General features: G+C 55.3%; 1 protein-coding gene across 3 annotated transcripts in view; it reads right to left on the bottom strand.

The window, feature by feature from the left end:
- Nucleotides 1-24566, bottom strand: part of GON4L (gon-4 like) — a 50752-nt gene that overhangs the window by 8153 nt on the left and 18033 nt on the right. For 2 of the 3 annotated variants that reach the window (XM_077322743.1, XM_077322735.1), the window contains exons 13-27: nt 23086-23126; nt 21273-21376; nt 16462-16657; nt 15960-16046; nt 14562-14733; nt 13944-14088; nt 12346-12496; nt 11937-12053; nt 8795-10357; nt 7843-8107; nt 5973-6154; nt 4656-4853; nt 3419-3562; nt 1080-1223; nt 722-841 (exon numbers count right to left, since the gene is read on the bottom strand). In XM_077322743.1, the coding sequence (XP_077178858.1) occupies nt 722-841; nt 1080-1223; nt 3419-3562; nt 4656-4853; nt 5973-6154; nt 7843-8107; nt 8795-10357; nt 11937-12053; nt 12346-12496; nt 13944-14088; nt 14562-14733; nt 15960-16046; nt 16462-16657; nt 21273-21376; nt 23086-23126 (3629 nt within the window). The remainder of the gene's footprint in view (nt 1-721; nt 842-1079; nt 1224-3418; nt 3563-4655; nt 4854-5972; nt 6155-7842; nt 8108-8794; nt 10358-11936; nt 12054-12345; nt 12497-13943; nt 14089-14561; nt 14734-15959; nt 16047-16461; nt 16658-21272; nt 21377-23085; nt 23127-24566) is intronic. The other variant, XM_077322752.1, reaches the window with a different exon arrangement.

Genomic DNA, 24566 nt, shown 5'->3' on the forward strand with positions numbered 1-24566 from the left:
GAGCGGAAGAAATAAGACAGTAAGGGCCGCGAGGGCAGGCCCTGTCCGGGATGAGGAAGGGTGCCGATAGGCCCCTTCCCCTGGACTGACAAGCAGATTGGGCCCTCTGCTTGTCAGTCCAGCCCTAAACTGCCAATCAGCAGCCACGCTGATTGGCTGTTTTCCCGGACTACAACCAATTGGGAGGTGCGAAGCGCCTCCCACCCCGCCCTACCCCCACCAGAGCTTACCTTCGCTCCCGGCAGCCATTGCTCTGCTGACCGCCGAGAGCGAAGGTATGCTCTCTGGCCCCCGCCTTCTACCTGAAAACGGCTCCCCAGACCCCGGGGAGGCTGCTGGCCGGCTCGCTGAGCTGCCCAGCGCCTTCCCCGGGGCCTGGAGAGCTTTTTTCCAGATCGGGGGGGGGAGGGGGAGGAATAAGCTCCCCAGGCCCCTAACGCCCGCTGAATTTTGGTTTCAGCGGGCTCTACTACTAGTAATAATAATAATAATAATAATGATAATAATAATGCCCCCCACCAACCATTGGTCAAGTTCTAGTGCAGACATAACCCTAATATTTTTGGGGGGTCTCTAGTGTGCGGGAAAAGGGCCACAAACACCCCAACATGTATTCATAACCTTAAGGTCTAGAAACTTGATTTAATTTTTTTTTTAATGGGAACCTTTTAAAAGCCTTGAGTCGGTAGCCCAGGACCAAGTTTGGTGAGGCACTAGTCACCTTGTCTGCGTTTTGGCCTCCGAGCTCCTTCCGCTTCTTGTTTTTGGAGGCGGCCTGGATTTTGGGGGGTTCCTCGTCCTCCTCCACATCGGGCAACGACACTTCTTCAAACCCATCGAACTAGGAGGAGGGCAGGAGCTGCGTTAACCGACAGCCGTGCAGAGCCGGCCACACCAGCTCCCTCAGGCGACCCATCTGCCCCCCGAGGGGATCCCTGTCATTCAATTCCACCCGCTGGAAGACGGAAAGCTGGCAAGGTTTTCTGCCCGCCCAGGAGACTAGATTTAAGATTCGCCTCCCTCTTGAGTTCAGGAAGGGAAGGGAAGGGAAGGGGGGGGTGGCGACAGAAGGACTCTACCTCGTACTCTTTCTCCTCCGTCCAGCAGATCTCCTCAAAGTCTCCCATGCGGCTGGCTGATGGACGCAAGTGGTCAAAGAAGACGGAAAATTCATCCTGCAGGTGGTCGTGCCCCTTCAACAGCTGCCACATCTGGGTCTTCAGCTGGACGTGAGGGACGGGGAAGAAGAAAAAAAAGGCCATCGGGGCAATTAGCCTCGGTGAATAAAGGTCAGGATTCCTGGGCCAGGAGGCAAGATGAGAAGACGGCCTTGGCCTCTATGCCCTAGTGTGGGCCCTCCAGAGGAACTGCTTGGCCACCATCTGATTCAACAGGGTTTTTCTTGCGTTTTTATGTGGGGAAGGCCTTAGCCTCTATACTGCTGTGGCCCCTGTGAGACAGGATAATGAACTAAATAGACTCTCCCTGGTCTGACCCAGCAGGGCTCTCCTGTGTCCTTATGAGGGGAAGGCCTCGGCCTCCCTGCCCTGTTGCTGGCCCTGCAGAGGGACTGGCTGGCCCCTGTGTGAGGCAGGAGGCTGGACTGGTGGGACCCTCCCTGGTGTGACCCAGCAGGGCTCTCCTGTGTCCTTATGAGGGGAAGGCCTCGGCCTCCCTGCCCTGTGGCTGACCCTGCAGAGGGACTGGCTGGCCCCTGGGTGAGGCAGGAGGCTGGACTGGAGGGACCCTCCCTGGTCTGACCCAGCAGGGCTCTCCTGTGTCCTTATGAGGGGAAGGCCTCGGCCTCCCTGCCCTGTTGCTGGCCCTGCAGAGGGACTGGCTGGCCCCTGTGTGAGGCAGGAGGCTGGACTGGAGGGACCCTCCCTGGTCTGACCCAGCAGGGCTCTCCTGTGTCCTTGTGAGGGGAAGGCCGCGGCCTCCCTGCCCTGTGGCTGGCCCTGCAGAGGGACTGGCTGGCCCCTGGGTGAGGCAGGAGGCTGGACTGGAGGGACCTCCCTGGTCTGACCCAGCAGGGCTCTCCTGTGTCCTTATGAGGGGAAGGCCTCGGCCTCCCTGCCCTGTTGCTGGCCCTGCAGAGGGACTGGCTGGCCCCTGTGTGAGGCAGGAGGCTGGACTAGAGGGACCCTCCCTGGCCTGACCCAGCAGGGCTCTCCTGTGTCCTTATGAGGGGAAGGCCTTGGCCTCCCTGCCCTGTGGCTGGCCCTGCAGAGGGACTGGCTGGCCCCTGGGTGAGGCAGGAGGCTGGACTGGAGGGACCCTCCCTGGTCTGACCCAGCAGGGCTCTCCTGTGTCCTTCTGAGGGGAAGGCCTCGGCCTCCCTGCCCTGTTGCTGGCCCTGCAGAGGGACTGGCTGGCCCCTGGGTGAGGCAGGAGGCTGGACTGGAGGGACCCTCCCTGGTCTGACCCAGCAGGGCTCTCCTGTGTCCTTATGAGGGGAAGGCCCCGGCCTCCCTGCCCTGTTGCTGGCCCTGCAGAGGGACTGGCTGGGCCCTGGGTGAGGCAGGAGGCTGGACTGGAGGGACCCTCCCTGGTCTGACCCAGCAGGGCTCTCCTGTGTCCTTATGAGGGGAAGGCCTCGGCCTCCCTGCACTGTTGCTGGCCCTGCAGAGGGACTGGCTGGCCCCTGGTTGAGGCAGGAGGCTGGACTGGAGGGACCCTCCCTGGTCTGACCCAGCAGGGCTCTCCTGTGTCCTTAGGAGGGGAAGGCCTCGGCCTCCCTGCCCTGTGGCTGGCCCTGCAGAGGGACTGGCTGGCCACCGTGTGAGGCAGGAGGCTGGACTGGAGGGACCCTCCCTGGTCTGACCCAGCAGGGCTCTCCTGTGTCCTTATGAAGGGAAGGCCTCGGCCTCCCTGCCCTGTGGCTGGCCCTGCAGAGGGACTGGCTGGCCCCTGGGTGAGGCTGGAGGCTGGATTGGATGGACCCTCCCTGGTCTGACCCAGCAGGGCTCTCCTGTGTCCTTAGGAGGGGAAGGTCTCGGCCTCCCTGCCCTGTTGCTGGCCCTGCAGAGGGACTGGCTGGCCCCTGGGTGAGGCTGGAGGCTGGATTGGATGGACCCTCCCTGGTCTGACCCAGCAGGGCTCTCCTGTGTCCTTAGGAGGGGAAGGCCTCGGCCTCCCTGCCCTGTTGCTGGCCCTGCAGAGGGACTGGCTGGCCCCTGATTGAGGCAGGAGGCTGAACTGGAGGGACCCTCCCTGGTCTGATTCATCATCTTCTGTTCTTATGAAAGGTTTAATACTTGATTAGATGAACATCTTTTCCCCCTTTTTCCATGAAGTGGCATCTCTATTCAGCTCAAACCCACCGGGGCCCAGATCTGATGCCTGACGGGGCCACCCTCCTGAGGGACCACCAGCAGAGCAGAGCTGGCCAGGGCAACCTCTGTGCCAGACCCCTCACCTCCATGATCTCCTGGGGCAGGCAGTCGGCACAGCCCTGCAGCACTTTGATGATCTTCTGGTGGTGGGAAGGGTTTTCGGCAAAGCAGATCTCCAGCTGCCGCAGGAACTTCCGGCTCTTTTCAAACGCCTGCTGCTCCTCGAACTGCCCAGGGAGAAAGCGGGAGATGGTTGGCCCTGCGTGCGTCACCCACACAAACCACTGGCCGTCCACTAATGCAGGCGTAGTCAAACCTGTGGTCCTCCAGATGTCCATGGACTACAATTCCCATGAGCCCCTGCCAGCGTTTGCTGGCAGGGGCTCATGGGAATTATAGTCCATGGACATCTGGAGGACCACAGGTTGACTACCCCTGCTCTAATGGTTGCTGTGATTGAGGGGCAGGGGAAATCACAGAGGTGCCTGCATGGCTCAAAAGTACCTGGGGCTGACAATGACAGGGATGGAGGCCAGAGTTTATATCACTGTGTTGCTTTTCAAAATGCATCCTGCCTGCAGGGGGGTCACTGAGATGTAACAGGCCTTCTGTTGAGGCCTGGAAATAACATCAGAAGAGGCCTAAAAATCCACCCATTGGTCTCCTACAACTCTCAAGGATTATTTAGATCAAGGGTGGCCAAACTGTGGCTTTCTTGATGCCCGTGGACTACAATTCCCTAAGTTCCTCTGCCAACAGAGGCTCATGGGAATTGTGGTCCGTGGCCATCAAGAGGGCCACAGTTTGGCCACATTCATGGATGCTTGAGGCTGATTGTGCCTTGAGGGGTTGAACTAGATGGCCTCCAAGGCCCCTTCCAACTCTATGGTTCTACGCTCCCCCCTCCCCTCCTCAGTTTTAGTATACTTACTATAACCCCTTCTAAAGAGGAGGCTTGTTGGTTTCAATATTTTAGACTTACATCTAAATATTCCCATTTCTTTGTACTTATACTCCACGTTTAAAACTATACTGTGTTTTCGATTGTACTGAATTTTGTCGTCATCTGCCCTGAGCCGCTACGGAAGGGCGGCATACAGGCGGAAAATCAAAATTAAACATGCCGAGTTTTGAAAATCTCTGAAACTGTTCTGGAGTAACTGCATGCGCACGTGTGTTCAAAGCACAGAGATCATCCGCCGTCCCAATTTACAGCACTCCCTCGCAGCCTCTGAGTTGCCGATCCAGGGCAACGTCTCCCGATCCAGCTGCTGGAGCAGGTACAGACACACCCGACACCCCCTCCCCCGGCCCCCGTACCAGCCCGCACTCCAGGGCTTGTTCAGGCAGGAGGAAGGCGGCAAAGTCGGTGAGCAGCTGTGGCCAGTCCCCGAGGAGGCTGCGTAGGCGGGCGTAGAGGTCCACGGCCGTCTGCTTGGCTGCGTTGCTCTCGAACTCGTAGATGATGTGCAGGAACTCCTCGTACTTGCCCGGGATGTTCCGCAAGGCCTCGCGGACCTGCGAGAGAGGGGAGGGAAGCGAGTTCCAGACCTGGCCACAGAAGCAGGCCATGTAATTGAAAAGCCGATCGCATTCAGGAGGGGCAGGGGCAAAGAACGCAGCTCGGGCCTCAGAGACTGGGGCTCAGGAGTTCTACCCCGGGGGTCCCCAACCTTTCTGAGCCTGCGGGGACATGCGGGGTTCTGGCTTGGCGTAGTGAGCACAGTGACAAAAGGACTGCTGCGGGAGGCGGGACTAGCCGCAAGGTGACAGCCACACCTTAATGCCAAGGCAGCATTTTGAAAAAAATCAACAGAACCACTTTGATCTTCTCCTGTAGCAAGAAGCCACGATGGACAGAAGCCCTACCCGCTCCTGCTGAGTGCCGAAAAAGTGTTGTCAGGCACCAGAAACGGAATCCGTGGGCTCCGCGTTGGGGACCCCATGCCAAAACTCCGTAGGCCGGTGGTCTTCACAGAGCCCCAACGACGTGGATGAGGCTTTCCAAGACCACCATTTCTTTGGGCTCCTTTTGGGACGGCATCGTTGCAAGCCCCTGACGGGAGCAAGAACGCTACGTGCCTCCTTGAGTGCAAGCTGAGCGGATTGGCACCACAACGAATCCGATTCCGTCCTTGACTTGGCCCTGGCTAGGCTCCATCTCCCGCTACTCACTTGTGTCCCCACCCCCCATCCCTCACTTCCCACATTTGTACTCTGCTGTCCATCCACCCAGCCCTGGCCTCCTTGCTGGGAAGGTGGAACTCTGTAGTTGTGGATTTCCTGCGTTCTGCAAGGGGTTGGACTAGATGACCCTGGAGGTCCCTCCCAATTCTGTGAGGCTGTGGCTCCTCCTCTTCTTCCTGTCACATGACCTGTGACGCCACAATTTTGCAGCTGAGTTGGGTCCCCATGCTTCCCTCACCCAGAGGTGGATCCTGAGCCTGGAAAGGGTGAAGGCCACTGCCCTAGGTGATAAGTATGGTTGCCAACTCTGGGATGGGAAATTCCTGGAGACCAGGGAGGGCAGGGCTTGGAGATGGAGGGAACTCAGGGAAGGGCCCACTAGCTCCAGAGAATGCAGGGATCCATGTTGAGGGAACGGTGCAGGCACATTCTGATCCAGCGGCTCCTTACCCTGCTCAGGTACGCCTGTGCGAAGGCCAAGTCCTTCTGCTCCCGCAGCGGATCCCTCTCCAGGATGTCTTCGTCATACAGCAGTAGCAGCTTGGAGGTGTCCTTGCTAGCCCGAGCCCGGCCCCTCTTGGCACGGGCCCTGTGGGACCCCCGGCTCTTCCCGGGCGCCTTGGCATTCTCTCCTGCAACGGCACAACCGTGGGATCCTCACGGGCAGGGAAGGCACCCCTCAGGAGCCCCTTGCACTTGGGCACAGCCCTTGGCAGGAGAACGCCCTCCAGGGGTGTGCACATCTGTGCATTCCTTATTTTATGTAAAACTTTAGCATGCCACCCCTTCACCACCACCCTCAGGTCTCCAAGGTGGCGAACACACAAGACATGAAAGCGCGGTACCGCGGAAGGTTAGGGCTTTTTGGCTTGGAGAAATTACAACGGAGGCGTGATGGGACAGAGGTTACCGAGATGAAGTGTGGGATAGGGAAGAAGAAGAGTTGGTTCTTTTATGCTACTTTTCTCTACCCGAAGGAGTCTCAAAGCGGCTTACATTCGCCTTCCCTTTCCTCTCCCCACAACAGACACCCTGTGAGGTAGGTGAGGCTGAGAGAGCCCCGAAATTACTGAAGAAGAAGAAGAGTTGATTCTTATATGCCACTTTTTTCTACCCGTAGAGAAAAGCTTCTACCAAATATGGTGACCGGGGGTTCAGAGGAAATCCTACAGCTAGGATGCGACATCAGGGTTTCAGCCTCTCTACTCGGTTCTTGGCCCTGCAGAGGGACTGGCTGGCCCCTGTGTGAGGCAGGAGGCTGGACTGGAGGGACCCTCCCTGGTCTGACCCAGCAGGGCTCTCCTGTGTCCTTATGAGGGGAAGGCCTCGGCCTCCCTGCCCTGTGGCTGGCCCTGCAGAGGGACTGGCTGGCCCCTGGGTGAGGCAGGAGGCTGGACTAGAGGGACCTCCCTGGTCTGACCCAGTAGGGCTCTCCTGTGTCCTTATGAGGGGAAGGCCTCGGCCTTCCTGCCCTGTTGCTGGCCCTGCAGAGGGACTGGCTGGCCCCTGTGTGAGGCAGGAGGCTGGACTGGAGGGACCCTCCCTGGTCTGACCCAGCAGGGCTCTCCTGTGTCCTTATGAGGGGAAGGCCTCGGCCTCCCTGCCCTGTTGCTGGCCCTGCAGAGGGACTGGCTGGCCCCTGGGTGAGGCAGGAGGCTGGACTGGAGGGACCCTCCCTGGTCTGACCCAGCAGGGCTCTCCTGTGTCCTTATGAGGGGAAGGCCTCGGCCTCCCTGCCCTGTTGCTGGCCCTGCAGAGGGACTGGCTGGCCCCTGGGTGAGGCAGGAGGCTGGAATCAATGGACCCTTACTGGTCTGACCCAGCAGGGCTCCTCGCACTTTCTTAAAGTATCTTCTATGTACGGACTGGGTTGAAGCCGGCTTTTACCAGGGCAAAGCTTGGGGTATATTACAGTAGAAGACGCTCATGATTTGTTTCATCGAGCTGAGCGAGTCCTAGCTTGAGTGGGCTCATAAAAAGGTGAAACAGGTGTGCTACACCAGGTAGGTAGGTGAATGAGGATGTGTGTTGCTTATTATGAGTCAATTAAGTGTGCCCAGGGCTAGTTGGCTCAGGTCGCCTCGACCTCCGAAGCTAAGCAGGTTCAATCCCGGTTAGTTCTTGGATGGGAGACCACCAAGGAAGTCAAAGTTCCCTTGTTTAGAGGCAGGCAATGGCCAACCATGCCTTAATCTCTCCCTTGAAAACCCTATTTGGGCTGCTGTATGCTGCCTGCACCTTGATGCCCTCCCACAAACTGTCAGAGGTCGACCACCTCTCCACAGACCCCTCTCTCCCCTTGCCCACCACAAAAACTCACCTGGCGGGGCACTGCTGGGCTCCACCTCCGGGGCTGGGCACATCACCACGAGGGACGAAGTCTGCCCATCTCCAGGCCCGGCCGCCTCATCCGTCATCTCATCCTCCTTCTGCAGGCTCTCAAGGTTCTCGCCTTCCGCTTCCTCCTCTTCCTCCTCCTCTTCCTCTGGCTCCGAGTTCTCCTCCTGAGAATTCTCCTCCTCCGAATCGCCCTCTTGGCTCAGGCGCCTCTCTGAGGCCAGCCACGTCAGCTTCTCCATGGTCTCCTTCGGGACGAGAGGACCCCCCACGCAAAAAAGAACACCTTTCAGTTTTTTTGCATCCTCCCCCCCCAACACAAACAAACAATCCCATGCAGGGAGCAGAGGCCGACCCTTCAGTTCCTCCCACGCATGCTGCCCAGTAAACCCACATCCAAGTGACCCCGAAAACCTACAGAAAAGGGCCTGCTTCACTGACGCCCCACCTTTCTTCTCCCCAATGGGGACCCCAAGGTAGCTTGCGTATTACTGGGGATATTTCAGACCCCTTCTCCCCTGGTTTCTTAGGTTCGGTACTGGACCGACCTCGAACCCCTGCTGAACCACCCTTACTATTCCATCTCTGGTGGTTCCGGTCCATTTAGGCTACTGCTTCAGAGGCGGGGGGCATGGGTTTTTTTCTGCTAAAGTGTAGAATATACCGGTCTTGTTGTGAGATATTGGAATTTGGGTTTTTTAAGGATGTTATTATATATTGCTACGTATTGGTGTTTTTACGCATGTGGTTTTATGGTATGTAGGGGTTGTGAACCGCTGTGAGCCAGTGATGGGAGCAGTGGAATACAAGTGCATGCCGTCCACATGGCCCCCTCTTGGCCACCCCCTTTTCCATTTCCTGCTCGTCCCCATCCCCCTGCCATGGTGTGAAAGAGCATCAGAGGGATGTCTCTCTTTCGGAAAAGAAGGACTTACCTGGAGCTCTGGCACGGACAGCACCGATTCCTCCGAAGCCGAGGACATTTCCTCGTCTTCCTCGTCTTGTGTGAAGTCGTCAAAGTCTTCCTCCTCGTCCTCCTCCGGACCGTCCTTCTCACTCGAAGCCTCCCGGCCAGCCGCCACCCCTACAGCGTGGCCATCAGCACTGGCTGAATCCTCCAGCTTTGCAGAGGGGTTCCGGGACTCTGCTTCCACAGCTGCCTCGTTGGAGACATTCTTGGGGGAGCTCCCGTCTGCCCCGGCAGTTGTGCCTCCTGGGCACTGGCCCCCCTTCTTCGGGGAGCTCCGCTCACCCTTCGCTTCCCTCTGCTCATTTGCGCCCTCTGGAGGGGGGTCCACATCAAGCTCCTGTCCCAGACCCAGCACCAGCTCCTCTTTGACCGGTCCAACTACGGAGAGAGACTCTGCCGGAGCTGGAGCCGTTCCGGGTGGGGCACCACAGAATTCATCAGATGCACCCTTGATTCTCTCTGTGAACTCAGCTAAAGGGGAGAAGGGGCCCTCAGCAGGCAGCTCTGCAGTTTTCCCCTCTTCCGTTTCCACGTGGGCCTGGATGGAGACCGTCCTTTGGCCCCCACCCTCCGGCTCAGAAGTCTGGGGGTCACGGTCCTCTTCGGCGGGCGTCCTTGTGCACAGAGACGGCTCCTGCAGCTCTGCCCGGGTTTCCGAAACGGCGCATGTGCTTGCACGGCCCACAGCAGACGGGCTGACAAATTCCACTCCTTGGGCAGTGGTGGAAACAGGAAAGCTGGGGGGGTTTGGAGGGACCGCCAAGGGGGTGGGGGCCGAACTCACGAGCGGCTGGCGGAGCGGGCAGAAGGGGGTGGGGTTCACCAGCAGGGTGGTGATGGGAATGGGCTGCGCAGCGCTGCCCACCGTGCCGGCCAAGGGCTGGAGCACGTTGCAGCTGTTAGCGATGCTGACCGCTTTCACCGCGGCCGCAGGGACGGTGAAGACCACGGGAGCCGAGGGGAGGAACGGGGCCGGCTTGGGGCCCTTCTTCTTCTGGTACTTCCTGGGTGAGCTGGGCTTCCAGATTTTGGACACGGGGAGCATCGGGAGCATCATCTTGGGCTGGAAGGCGACAGGCACAGAGGAGATCAAGTTTTGGGGCACGGCGGCGGCCAAGCAGGTTCTGGGCCCGGCGGGCTGGGCAGAGAGCAGGCCCTGGAGGTCAAAGCTCCCCCCGCTGGCCACGGCTGGCTGCAGGCTCAGGGGCAGATGCTGGACCAGTGGGGCAGGCTGGATCCAGCGGGGAACGCGGGCTGTCATTTTGCTGGGAGGGGTTTCCGGTGGGGGCTTCCGGACAGGGAGGGGCTTGGCGGCAGCAGCAGGCCGCTGCCGCCGCCAGGATTTCTTGTAGAAGTGGCTGGGCAGCGGCCGCAGGATCTGCTCCAGGCTCTTGGGCATCTGGAGGGGATACTTTCCATTGCCTGTCTGTTCCGCAGACTCCTTTGTCAGCTGGCCGAGTTTGGGATCGCCCGGGGATGCGTCTTCATCACGCTGCTCCAGCGCTTTCTGGAAGCAAGACAAGCTGACCTGGAGAGAGGAGACGGGGCGTTATGCGGAAACCAAAAGGAACTACGTCAAATCACAGGGCGGGCAGGGATACAGAGAAAATTGACCTGCTCCAACAGTGTACAGGTAGCTTTTCCGGTATGCTCAAGGCAAGCTACAAGCCAACATGTAATGGTTAAGAGCGGCGGCCGGGTTTGATTCACTGCTCCTCCTCCACATGCACCCAGCTGTGTGACTCCGGGCTAGTCATAGTTCTCTTAGGGCACTTCTCACAGAGCAGTCCTGTCAGAGCTCTCTTGGCCCTGCCTACCTCATAGGGTGTCTGCTGTGGGGAGAGGAGGGGAAAGGTGTTTGAAAACTGCTTCAGGTAGTGAAAAGCAAGGTATAAATAAACCCAGCTCTTCAAATGCACCTACCCAGTGTCATTTCTGCATTGTTCAACATCTCACGTTTAAATGCTTTTGCTTCATTTCTGCAATCCACAAAAGCAAGAGAAGGGCCCTACTGGATCAGACCAGGGAGGGTCCCTCCAGTCCAGCCTCCTGCCTCACCCAGGGGCCAGCCAGTCCCTCTGCAAGGCCAGCAACAGGGCAGGGAGGCCAAGGCCTTCCCCTCATAAGGACACAGGAGAGCCCTGCTGGGTCAGACCAGGGAGGGTCAGTTCTGTCATCGTAGTTCTAGATTTAAAGATCCAAGGCTTCAGGATTTCCTGGGGGAATGAGGCAATATTATTGCTGGAGTTCATCAGCCCCAGGCAACTGCCTGGAGGAAGAGCTGTTTTGTAGGCCCTGCAGAACTGAACCAGTTTCAACAGGGCCCTCATCTCTTCTGGGAGCTCATTCCACCAGGCAGGTGCCAGAACCAAAAAGGCCCTGGCCCTGGTTGAGGCCAGATATACCAGTCTCTTTAAGAAATGCAGGAGAATTGGTTTTATACCCCGCTTTTCACTGCCCAAAGAAGTCTCAAAGCAGCTGACAATCGCCTCCCCTTCCTCTCCCTGCAACAGACACCCTGTCGGGTAGGTGGGGCTGAGAGAGCTCTGACAGGACTGCTCTGCAAGAGCAGCTCTAACAGAACTGTGACTAGTCAGACTATAAATGATAATTGGATAATTGGATGACGCACACAATCAGCCCTCCTCCTACGCCGTCTGAGATGGCGACCAAGTTTTCTGACATCACACCAGTTAAATAAAAAAAAGCCGGAACAGAGAGGCTTCCCAGTCCGTTCTGAAAGGAAGACTGGCAATACTGGGTGGAGAGATTGGCCGGGGGGCTGTGGGGCCATCACTGCAAAAGCCCCTGTTCCAGCAATTGAGATTTATTCCTTCCAGGGCCTGCTGAAGGCAAGTCAACCACCACAGAAGCTAAGAGCAAGTCTGCACAGCCTTAGAATCCTGGAGTTGGGAGGGGCTCTACAGGCCATCAAGTGCAACCCCCTGCTCAAGGCAGGATCAGCCACAAGCATCCCTGCTAAGGATCTGTCCAGACGCTGCTTCAAGACCACCAGTGAGGGGGCATCTGAACACCTGGCTCTTCTTCTCTTCCCCGTAGCAACAAGCCGGAGGGGAGCCGTTTCATTTGGTAAGAACAGGCAGTACCTTCAACCAGGAGGGCAGGAGATGCTCTTCTCTCTCGATGGGGGGCCGCCAGTCGCCCGGCTGGATCTCCTCGCAAAGCTGAAACAGGACGGGCAGCTGCTTTGTCTTCTTGTAGTACTAAGGATTGGAGAGAGAGAGAGAGAGAGAAGGTGGTCAATCAGCCATTCCCCAGGGCCCTGCAAGCTCAGAGGGTTTGCTCTCCGTTCCTCGGCAAATCCCGGCCCTATCCCTGAAGACAGGCTCCTGAGGGGGAAGGTCTGTCCAGAGGTCTAATGCAGGGGTAGTCAAACTGCGGCCCTCCAGATGTCCATGGACTACAATTCCCAGGAGCCCATGCCAGCGAACGCTGGCGGAAGGTTGAGAACCATTGGGCTAGAGGGAGAGGCAATTGGAAGGGGGGGTCACTCACTTTGATGACGTTGTCCGGGGACCGGTTCATGGTGAGGTTCTTGATGCGCACTGTCAGCTGGTGGGCGGTTTTGGTGGTCAGGAGGTACTTGCTGATCAGGGGCTTGGGGAACTCGGCTCCTTCAAAATGCTTCAGGCCCAAAGCCACCAAGCTGGAAAAGGTGGGGATGTGAGGCAGGAGAGGGGGTTCGTCCCGGGGGTTCGTCTTGACCTTCCCCACCCTCCCGGCTAACTTGGCTGGCCCACCTACACCCTTCACCATTCTTGGAAAACTTGGTTCTATTGCAAAAGGGACGCAACTATAATGACGGCTACAACTGCATGGAGTGTGTGGATCCGAGATTCACAGTTTCAAGCTCAGTAGCACCTTACAGAGGAAGAGGGAGAAGAGGAAGTGGACTTGGGGAGGTTAATATCCCGCTTTTCATGACCCAGAGGAGTTCCAAAGCCACTTACTAACACCCTCACCTTCCTCTCCCCACAACAGTCACCCTGTAAGGTAGGTGGGAGTGAGAGAGCTCTGAGAGAACTGCTCTAAGAGAACAGTTCTAAGAAAACTATGACTGTCCCAAGGTCACCCTCCTGGCTGCATGTGGAGGAGTAGGGATCCAAACCCGGTGCTCCAGATTGGAGTTTGCTGCTTTACAGCAGTGTGGTATAGTGGTTAAGAGCCAGCCTGGTGTCATCGTTAAGGGTGGCGGCTTCTAATCTGGCGAGCCGGGTTTGATTCCCTGCTCTTACACGTGCAGCCAAGTTCGGTGACCTTGGGCCAGTCACAGTCGTGACAGTGCTGTTCTCACAGAGCAGTCCTCGCAGAGCGTCTGCTATGGGGAGAGGATGGGAAAGCAATTGTAAGCTGCTTTAAGACTCCTTCAGACAATGTAAAGCAGGGTATAAAACCAAACTCATCTTAGCCTCCAGACCACCATGGCTCTCAAGATTTTCGGGGTTTGAGCTTCCAAGTGCCTTGACTCTCATATGCACACGCTTGGAAAATCACATCGGTCTATGATGTGCCACCGGACTCCAATCAAGCCCTTTGATGAATGTAATGTTCAAAAAGGGACAGTGCCTCCTCTCCCACCCACCCACCCCCTGGCCACAGAGGCTGCCACTGTCGGCAAGATGGCTTCCTGGAATCCCTCCCTGAATAGCTGAAATCAGGCCCACTCCCTGCGTCTCTCCTGATAGCCTCACGGCCCTTCCATCCCTCCATCCCTCCATCCATCCGCCCGTCCATCCAACTATCCAACCATCCATCCATCCAATTTATATACCACCCTCCCCTCAGGCTCAGGGTGGTTTACATGGAACTGGAGAGAAAAAAGTACAGAACATGATATATTGAACAATAGTGAAATGGTCGTAACAGGAGAACAGCAACATAACGGAACAAACAAGGTGAGAACTTCCCATTTTAACTGTAACATACTGAAGACCCCATGGGACGGACATGTCGGTGGTGGTTTTCATGGGAAGGGGGCTCTGGGGCCAGTGGGAAGTGACCGAATTCAAGTGGACCTCAACCAAAAGCCTGGCAGAAGAGCTCCCTGTTCAAGCTCCCTCCAGAGAACTGTTCAAGCTCCCTCCAGCACCTACTTGTCCTCCCCTTTTGTGAAGATGATCTTGTCGTGGGGCGTTTTGGCCTTCAGGGAGCAGATGGGCAGCAGCTGCGGGTACATGAAGACTCGCCTCGTGGCCAGGAGCCAGGCTACTTGCTTCGGCAGGCCCTGGAAGTCCTGGCCTGTAAGAAGAAGGCAGGAATTTTTTATTTATTTTTTTTGGGGGGGGGAGGAGGAGTAACTCTAGAGAACAGTCCAGAGCTCCCCAAACAAAAAACCACCGTGCAAATTCCTTTTTCCTTGAAAGTCAGGCTGGAAAGTTATTCTGCATTGACGCCTTCAGAATTTTGCTCCCTGAGACAATGACCAGTCTGCAGCCCCCCCCTCCCCCACCTTTTCACACCTGTGGCCACCTGCCCACAGCATGGTGGGGAACAGCCCCACCATGGGAGCCCCAGCTTAGATCCTTGTGTTGGAGCGGCTGCCGCTGCCACAGCACTGTATTCAATAACCTTTCTGAAAACACTCGCCAGGCAGGCAGCAGAAAAGGTGACGGTGCCCACAGGTGCCACATTGGGGACCCGTGCCCCAGACCGAGGTGGTTCCGTGGGTAACTAAACACACTAATCCCCTAGGCGTGGGCCGCTCTACCTACCGTTCTTTTTGACGGCTTTCCGGGGGCTCCACTCCACCTTGACGTGGGCATGGAAGTCCTCCGTGAGCTGCAGAGCTTCTTTCAGGTTGCACGGCTGGAAGGAGGTCTGGGCCTTGGGGTTGTGCGGGTGGTGGAGGAGAGCGGCGCTTTGGGCAAAAGTGTGCAGCTCGGTCTGCGGGAGAAAGGAGGGCGAGGCGCGGAGGGTGAGGCTCGATCGCCTGCCTGGGCAAGCGGGAGGGACTTCAGTCCCAGAAGCGGTAACGGCATCTCCATCCCAGAAAGACAGCTAGCAAAAATTCTGGTGGACTGAGATGTGCAGAGCGCAGCATTTCACTAGATTTTCAGATGGTTTTCTGGGGCGATGTGCAAGTAGTGGTTAGGCCAGCGTGGTATAGGGGTTAAAAGCAGCGGCCTCTAATATGGCAAGCCGGGTTAGATTCCCCACTCCTCCACATGCAGCCAGTCAGGTGATCTTGAGCTAGACACAATCTTGTTACAGCTGTTCTCACAACTCAGCCCAGATCTCCACTAGCATCTAATTCCACTAAGCAAGAGCCAGGGTGTACCCGCCCCTACAAGTCTCACCCACTCTCTTTACAAATTCCTTCCTGAATAGGTTCTAACCCTCATGGATACAGAAAGATGGAAAGTTTCCCCTGAACGTTCACATGAAGTACCATCAAGTCCCTTCCAACCTATGAATGAGTGACCTACGAAATGTCCTCCCGTTAAGACCAAGAAAGGTTGGGGGAGCTTGGAGTTTGAAGAAAGGTTGGGGGAGCTTGGTCTGTTTAGCCTACAGAGGAGACGAATGAGAGGGGATCTGATAACCGTCTTCAAGTATTTAAAAGGCTGCCATATAGAGGATGGAGCAGAGTTGTTCTCTCTTGCCCCAGAGGGACGGACCAGAACCAATGGGATGAAATTAATTCAAAAGAAATTCCATCTAAACATCAGGAAGAAGTTCCTGACAGTCAGAGCGGTTTCTCAGTGGAACAGGCTTCCTCGGGAGGTGGTGGGTTCTCCGTCTTTGGAAATTTTTAAACAAGAGGCTGGAGAGCCATCTGACGGAGAGTCTGATTCTGTGAAGGCTCAAGGGGGTGCCTTCCAACTCTACAATTCTATGATTCTAAGCAGCCGTGCTCAGGACTTGCCAACTGATGTGACGAAACGCTTCGATGCAATTTGACGGTTGTGACTTCCGGGCACTAGAACGATCCCCCTGCTAACACCCTACAATGAACAATCTCTATTCTTTTGCCTCCCCACCTCCAAAGGCTAACTTTCCGCCAGTCAACTGGCAATGCTCATACATGCCCCAGAGCAACTGAGAGGAAGCAGGAAGGGGAAGGGGAGAGAAGGTGTGGCCACAGCCCTGCTTTAACCCTCCTGCCTTACCAGAAAAAGCCGGGTGGTGGCGGCTTCGGTGCTCAGGCCGGAGTTGCAACCGCAGAGGAGGTGGATCTGGGTCAGGAGCTGGACATGCTGTGGGCAGAAGATGAGAAAGCAACCCTGAGATACACGGTCCCAGAAGAGCCTCTCGTGAGGTTTAATGGTTCTAGCCCACCTCATCCCCTACTGCTCAAGGTTATACTTCCAGGACTTCTGGAAAGGAGATCAACAGATACGAGGGCTAATGCGATCTCAGGTTGCATTGCTTCTTGTTGTTGTTGTTAGGTGCGAAGTCGTGTCCGATGCATTGTGACCCCATGGACCATGATCCTCCAGGCCTTCCAGTCCTCTACCATTCCCCGGAGTCCATTTAAGTTTGCAATGACGGCATCAGTGACTCCATCCAGCCACCTCATTCTCTGTCGTCCCCTTCTTCTTCTGCCCTCAATGGTGTGCGGCAGAAAGTGAAGGGAGCCTGCCTGGCAGGGCACGGCTCCCAGGGGCTAACCTGCTGCATCTGATGCTGGAGTTTCTTCCTCTGCCGGGCGTCCAGGGCCAGGACCAGAGGCTTCTTCGGCAGGGGCTTCGAAGGGTCTGCCTCCGGGGACACCTTGCAAGCGGACTTCTTCATGCGCAGCTGCTCCAGTTGCTCCTTCACCGTCCGGTGCTGCTCATTCAGCAGGTTGGCCAGGGGCTCTTCGAACCTACGGCAGGATCGAGGGGAAGGTGCACATCAAAGGTCGTCAACGAAACCCAAGCAACTAGTTACAGGCTAAGGACACACTAGGGGATTATGCCACTCCCAGACTAACCAGACAGCCTCCTGCCTCACCCAGGGGCCAGCCAGTCCCTGTGCAGGGCCAGCAACAGGGCAGGGAGGCCGAGGCCTTCCCCTCATTAGGACACAGGAGAGCCCTGCTGGGTCAGACCAGGGAGGGTCCCTCCAGTCCAGCCTCCTGCCTCTCACAGTGGCTAGCCAGTCCCTCTGCAGGGCCAGCAACAGGGCAGGGAGGCCGAGGCCTTCCCCTCTTAAGGACACAGGAGAGCCCTGCTGGGTCAGACCAGGGAGGGTCCCTCCAGTCCAGCCTCCTGCCTCACCCAGGGGCCAGCCAGTCCCTCTTCAGGGCCAGCCACAGGGCAGGGAGGCCGAGGCCTTCCCCTCATAAGGACACAGGAGAGCCCTGCTGGGTCAGACCAGGGAGGGTCCCTCCAGTCCAGCCTCCTGCCTCTCACAGGGGCCAGCCAGTCCCTCTGCAGGGCCAGCAACAGGGCAGGGAGGCCGAGGCCTTCCCCTCATAAGGACACAGGAGAGCCCTGCTGGGTCAGACCAGGGAGGGTCCCTCCAGTCCAGCCTCCTGCCTCACCCAGGGGCCAGCCAGTGCAGGGCCAGCCACAGGGCAGGGAGGCCGAGGCCTTCCCCTCATAAGGACACAGGAGAGCCCTGCTGGGTCAGACCAGGGAGGGTCCCTCCAGTCCAGCCTCCTGCCTCACACAGGGGCCAGCCAATTCCTCTGGAGGGCCAGTAACAAGGCATAAGGCCAGCCTGGTGTAGTAGTTAAGAGCAGTGGACTCTAAACTGAAGAACCAGGTTTGATTCCCCACTCCTCTTCATGAAGGCTGCTGGGTAACTTTGGGCCAGTCATCACTGCTCTCAGCCCTCATCCCTACCGACCTCACAAGATGCCTTCTGTGGGGAGAGGAAGTGAAAGCGATGCTAAGACTCCTTAGGGTAGAGGAAAGCAGGGTATGAAATCTCTTCTTCACGTGACCAAGGCCTTCCCTTGATGTTGCCTCCTAGCCCTGAGGTTCTATAATGTAGTGCCTCTGTACATGGAGGTTCCCCTCACAACCCATGGCCAGTAGCCCCAGACCTCTCCTCCATTAATTTGTCTAATCTCTTCTGCAAGCTGTCTGTGCCTGTGGCTATCCCTACATCCTCTGGCAGCAACCTCCAAATGGATTTACTGAATTTATAGGACTGCCTCACTCAGCACAGCCTTCTCAAGGCGGTCTACAATCCTTTAAAAACAATAAACAATAAAATTCCTTTTCCACTACGATGGCAGCTCTGCCTCATGTAGGCTGGAAAGAGGAATAGGAGCTGAGAAGACAGCATGGACCCCCTCCCCCCCAATACCATGCCACATCAGAGCTCCCACGGACCCCTGGTGGGGAATCCCTGCCCAAGGGAAAGAAATTTTTTCTTTGTTTGCCCTGAATCTGCTGCCCATCAGCTTCACTGGATGCCCTTGATGGTTAATATTTTGGGAGAGGAACAGAAATTTATCTTTGTCAACTCTCCCCACCCTGCACATAGAATCATAGAATCATAGAGTTGGAAGGGGCCATGTAGGCCATCTAGTCCAACCCCCTGCTCAACGCAGGATCATAGAATCATAGAATCATAGAGTTGGAAGGGGCCACACAGGCCATCTAGTCCAACCCCCTGCTCAACGCAGGATCAGCCCTAAGCATCCTAAAGCATCCAAGCATCCTAAAGCATAATTTTATAACACCTGATCATGCTGGTCTTTTCTAAACTGAGAAGTGCCACACTCTTCAGCCTTTCTCCAACCCGCTCATCACCTTGGTTGTCGCCTTCTGTTTCCCTCCTCCCTGCTTCTGGAGAGATCAGGAGCTGACCCACGCCTACTCCCAACTGAGAATGCCTTGCCTACATCCAGCAAGCCTGTTAAATAACACAAGCTTCAACCCAAGAATGTGACCCTTATATAGTTCATGGCTCGCCACTCGGTTCAGAAAACACCAGGAGGTGGCTGGGTAATCTTTTGGTACCCCCCCTTCTCTCTCTCTCTCTCTCTCTCTCTCTCTCTCTCTCTCACACACACACACACAAACATTCCTATCCCCCCCCCACAAACCATGTAAGGGATGGCTATACCATACGGCAAGGGTGGCGAAACTGTGGCTCTCCAGATGCCAAAGGTCTACAATTCCCAAGAGCCTCTGTCAGCACTTGGAGATCGAGGCTCATGGGAATTGTAGTTCATGGACATCTGGGGAGCCACATTTTGATCGCCCCTGCCATACATGCTACCACACCAGGCGTGTAGCTGAGCAGAGATGCTCTTGCCTGTCCCCTCTGGTACTGCTCAACCTAATGAGGACAGCCAAGGCCCAGCGGTTCCTTTGTCTCCCTTCCCAAACAGAGTCGGTAACCCCTTCAACCGGTCTGCCCCATAAAACAAGGAGACGCTCCCCGCACCATCACAGCTCTGGCAGGAAAGTTGGAGGCTGGTTCACTGGCAGAACAGTGATTGGACTGGACGCTACCCCACTGCTGACACCATCCATCCTGGGTCAATATTGGGGGGGGGGGGTAATTCCACCACCCAAGTGGTTCAGCTGTGGAATGGCCTGTGGTGAGTTCCCCCTCACTGGCGGTCTTCAGGCAGCGTCTGGACAGATCCTTCTCCTGGATGCTTGAGGCTGATCCTGCACTGAGTTGGACTAGATGGCCTGTCCAGCCCCTTCCAACTCTATGATGTTCTTCTATGATTCTGATAAGCAACGAAACAGGCAGAAACATACAGGGCAGCCCTGGCTGGGGCTCCTCCCTTTCCTACCAACTTCTCCTATTCTAGAATAAGCTGCAAAGAGAGATTAAGTGGGCAACTAGTGATATTAAAGCAAACTTTTTGTCTAAGCTGTTTGAGGCTAAGCCCCTTCCACGCTCAATTTCAGCCAGTATGGTGCAGTGATTGAGAGTGCCAGACTAGTACCAGGGAGAACCGGGTTCGAATCCCCACACGTGCCGCTCTCTCTGTGTGGCTTTGGGCCCACTGCACTCTCTCAGCCTAACCTACCTTCAAAAAATTGTTCTGCAGGGTAAAATGGATCAAGGGAGAATTATGTAAAATACATTGGGGAGAAAGGCAAGGTACGAATGAAGGTAAATAAATACATCCGTCCACTCAAGCACTCTGGGCAGATTTTCCAGCCTTCTGTCCTTTTCCATGCTGATTTCTGCCCCTGAGTATTTCTCCCCTGCTCCAATCAAGCTGGTGGCATTCTGCGTTGTCCTTTTGTGTCCCCTGACTCCTGTCTCTGAAAACCCCTTACTGCCTTCAGACTCTGATGAAAGGACTCGGATCTCCATTGCTACTTGTATCTAACAAAGGAAGCTTTGGCTCTTCAAAGCTCATAACCTCAGAATCTTGTTAGTCCCCACAGTGCTACTGGAGTAAAATCTAGCTACCTTTTCCCATATTAGTAGAAAAGATCAAGCATCCAGTAGCCAGCGTGGTGCAGTGGTTAAGAGTGGCAGCTTCTCATCTGGTGATCCCGGTTTGATCCCCCGATTCTCTTCCACGTGCAGCCAGCTGAGTGACCTTGAGCTAGTCACGGTCCTGTTTGAGGTGTTCACCCAGAGCAGCCCTGTCAGAGCTCTCTCAGCCTCACCTACATCACAGGGTGTCCGTTGTGGGGAGAGGAAGGGAACGTGACTGCAAGTCACTTTGAGACTCCTTCTGATAGAGAAAAGCAAGCTATGAAAGCTCTTCTACTTCTTATAGCACCAAGATTAACCAAATTTGTGGCAGGAGGTATGAGTTTTCATAAGACAGTGCTCCCTTCTTCAGATATCTAAACATGAAGAGCTGGTTTTTTAAATCCCACTTTTCATGACCTGAAGGAGTCTCAAAGCTCTTTACAATCGCCTTCCTTTCCTCTCCCCACAACAGACACCCTGTGAGGCAGGTGGGGCGGAGAGTGATCTAAAACAGGGGTAGTCAACCTGTGGTCCTCCAGATGTCCATGGACTACAATTCCCATGAGCCCCTGCCAGCAAATGCTGGCAGGGGCTCATGGGAATTGTAGTCCATGGACATCTGGAGGACCACAGGTTGACTACCCCTGATCTAAAAGAACTGGCTCTGCAAGATCTGGGACTGGCCCAAGCTCACCCAGCTGGTTTCATGGGGAGGGGGGAATCAAACGTGGTTCTCAGATTACTCTCTGCCACTCTTTAAAGCACTATGCCACGCTGGTGGGGGAGCAGTGGCTCCCGAAAGCTCCTCCCCTGTCACCAATTTTGTTAGTCTCGTTGGTGCTGCTGGACTTTGGCTCTTTTCTGCTGCTACAGACAAACATGGCGACCTAAATCAATCTTTTCCAAATGGTTCTCTCCATTACGAAGCCCTTGTGCAAGGCAGAGGGTTCCAAGGGCGGGCCAGACCGTGCAAAAGGGTTCCCCAAAAGCCGAAAGCAAACAATACGCAGGGCCAGCCACGAACAAGACCCTTATCACTCGGCTACAAGAAAGCGAGGTTAGGCCCCTGAGAAAAAGCAGAGTCCTACCTGAGCACCTGGGGAGTGTTGAAATTTGGCCGGGCCTCCGCAGTGCTGTCTTCGTCCTCCGGCCCTTCGTCCTCCACGTTGGAGAAGCCCATCTCATCCTGAAACTGAGTCGAAACACAGGGCATCCAAGGGAAAAAGGGAGAGAAGGAGGGGAGGGATTTCAACTGCTGATCATGGCCAAGAGAGGCTCTGAATCCAAAGACGAGAAGGACTGGAGTCCCACGGGAAATTCAGAACGCCTGACTTAAAATTTCCAGGATTGACCAACAGGAGTTTTAGCATAGAATCATAGAGTTGGAAGAGGCCATACAGGCCACCTAGTCCAACCCCCTGCCCAACGCAGGATCAGCCCAGAGCATCCTAAAGCATCCAAGAAAAGTGTGTATCCAACCTTTGCTTGAAGACTGCCAGGGAGGGGGAGCTCACCACCTCCTTAGGCAACTTGGGCAGACTGCGTCAAACCTCAAATCTACACATCCGTATCGCAAGCAAGGGACTTCTCAGCTGTGCCACCTTGAATCTGGCTTTCCTCCCCTGCAGAGGCCCTTCTGGCACCAGGGAGAAGAGTCCATACAGGCCACCTAGTTCCACCCCCTGCTCAATGCAGGACCAGCCTAAAGCAGCCTTCCTCAACTTTTTTACCATGGAGGAAACCAGGAAACAATCTTCAGGCTTTGAGAAACCCCAGAAGTGGCACAACCATGTTGCATATGAATTGGGAAGCATAGCTGTGGACACGCCCACCCGGGGCCCCTCCCCCTCCAGGCCCATCACTGGCCATTTTAGGAGGGGGAGCCAGGTGACATGACCATGTATAATCATATCACCCGATAAATGTTTAACAAATTCTAAAAATATATTAAAAATTAATTAACTTTGACCAATTTAGGAAACCCTTTCAGGCCTGTCTGCCCATAGTACAGGAGTGGCCAGACTGTGGTTCTCCAGGTGTCCGTGAACAACAATTCCCATGAGCAACATGCCGGCAGGGACTCATGGGAACTGTAGTCCATGGTCATCTGGAGAGCCACAGTATGGCCACCCGTGTCAGATTTTTTAAAATATAGGTGCTTTGATACATTTTGATACCAGCTGGCTGACCTTGGCCCAGTCAATCCTGTTAGAGCTGTTCTCTTAGAGCTCTCTAGGCCCCACCTGCCTTTCAGGATGTCTGTTGTGGGGACAGAAGGGGACTGTGATCGTGAGACATTTTGACACTCCTTTGGGTAGATAAAAGTGGGATATGAAACCCAACTCTTCTTTTTCTTCAGCAGAATACTGATTTCAGTATTGCGGGATGTTCTCTTTCAGCCTGGAATACACACGACCTACTTATACATAGTCCTTAGCCTGGTCACCTAGGAAGAGCAGCAACTTGGCTGCAGGAGACCAGGCAGAAGAGCTCTCGCTTCCTAGCCCCCAAGTACAGCTCTGTGTAAAGACTAATGAAGCCCTGTGAGGTCGGTGCCAGGAAGCTAGGCAGGGTTGGCCCTGGTCAGTGCTTGGACGAGACACCACTAAAGAAGTCCAGGGCTGCAATGCAGAGGGAGGCAATGGCAAACCACCTCTGAAAGCCACCTGCCCTGACCTGGATGGCCCAGGCTATGCTGGTCTGATCAGACCTGGAAAGCTAAGCAGGGTCAGCCTTGGTTTGTGCCTGAATGGGAGACCACCAAGGAAGAGGCAGCCAATGGAAACCACCTCTGTTCTTCCCTGGCCTTGCCAACCCCAGGAGGGGGACCAGGCAGCACCATCAGGTTAATGGAACTATTCCAGGGATACGTCTTTGGGGAAGTTATTTTGCAAGCCTTACCGTTTCAAACAGCTCCTCCATCAGCTCATTCACTTCTTTCTCTGCAAGACACAAAACAGGCACGGTTCTCAACAGGATCGTTCCACCCGGGGGAAGGCACGAGGCCGCAGCAAACATCGCTAAGGTGTTACGAGGCGGGTGAGGAGAACTTCATGCATGACGCATAGCCCTCGGAATGAGTTTCTTGGGCTCATGGAACTTACTCCTTGAGTAGACCCTTCTTAGGATCACTCTGGCAGTGATCCTTTTTGTGGCCTTTCGGATTGCCTCCTGCCGTTCCTTGAATTGATTTTGATGTGGAACACATCTTCTGGCACACCCCCTGAAACGGATGTGACTACGGACGTCCCAGGAAGTGCACCAGAAGAGGCAGGTTGTGGCTGAGGCAGTGGCCACAAAGTCACTGGGGGCCAGGGAGCCACCTTTGCAGTCAGAGTCCAGGACCCTCCTGCCATAAGAGGGGAGGAGGGAAGAAGTCTGAGTGTACAGCTCTGCTTTGCTTTTTCCTTCAATCTACCAAGCTAATGGCCTAAAGGGGGGTAGGGGCTTCTGGGAATCCCTTTCCAGGATTCTGTTGTTGGACTAAGCAACATCTAGTGTGCAAAAACTAAGAGAAGAAGTACCCTGAAGGGGGGCAGCTGGTTAGATAGAATAGGTAGGTCAGCACCTTCTCTCCTTTTAAGTGGCATTCCTTGTCTGTCTCCAGACTGCTACTCTTAGGGCAACGTCCTGCTTTTTCTCAGATGTTCCACAACTCTCCGACTCTCTGTGAGTGATGTAGCTAGGACCCTATCTCTGTCTCTCCTCTTGATTATCAAGTAGGCCAGTCCCTGAATAAAGCCTTATCTGTACCTTGATGAGTCTGTGCGCCTCTGCTGTGTCAATAATTAAGCCAACGTCGTTAAACTCTCTGTGCATTTTTGCCTCTCCTTTTACTATCTCTCTGCTACTCTGCTAATGTTCTCCACCCCCTGGGGCAGGCTCAGTCCTCATCAGGTTTTTCCTTGTAGTTAATTATCAGAATCATTGTTTTTCCTACCAGGGGATTCCTCCAAGAACGTCACATTCCCGACCTGGTTTGTGGCTGGCTCCTAATGTGTGGCTTTCATTATCCTCACAGGAGTACCAAAGCCATTTATTATTAGACACAGTGATGAGTTATTATTCTGCTCTTATTGTGTTCCTGTTTTACAGCTGCTACTCATTAGGATTTTATGGGACTTCTTAATTATTGCAAGATGCTCCAAAAATTCAAAGGGTTAGTGCAGCCTTTCTCAACTTTTTTAGCATTGAGAAACCCCGAAACATTCTTAAGGTTGCCAGAAACCCCAGAATTGGGACAATGCTACAGAATATGGTTGGGAAGCAGAGCTGTGTACATGCCCACCCGGGGCCTCTCCCCTTCCCAGTCCTTCGAGGCCCATCATTGGCCATTTGAGAGGGGCAACATGAACATATATGGTCATATCACCTGATAAATG

The sequence above is a fragment of the Paroedura picta genome, chromosome 1 (genome assembly GCF_049243985.1).
Source record: "Paroedura picta isolate Pp20150507F chromosome 1, Ppicta_v3.0, whole genome shotgun sequence".
NCBI lineage: Eukaryota > Metazoa > Chordata > Lepidosauria > Squamata > Gekkonidae > Paroedura > Paroedura picta.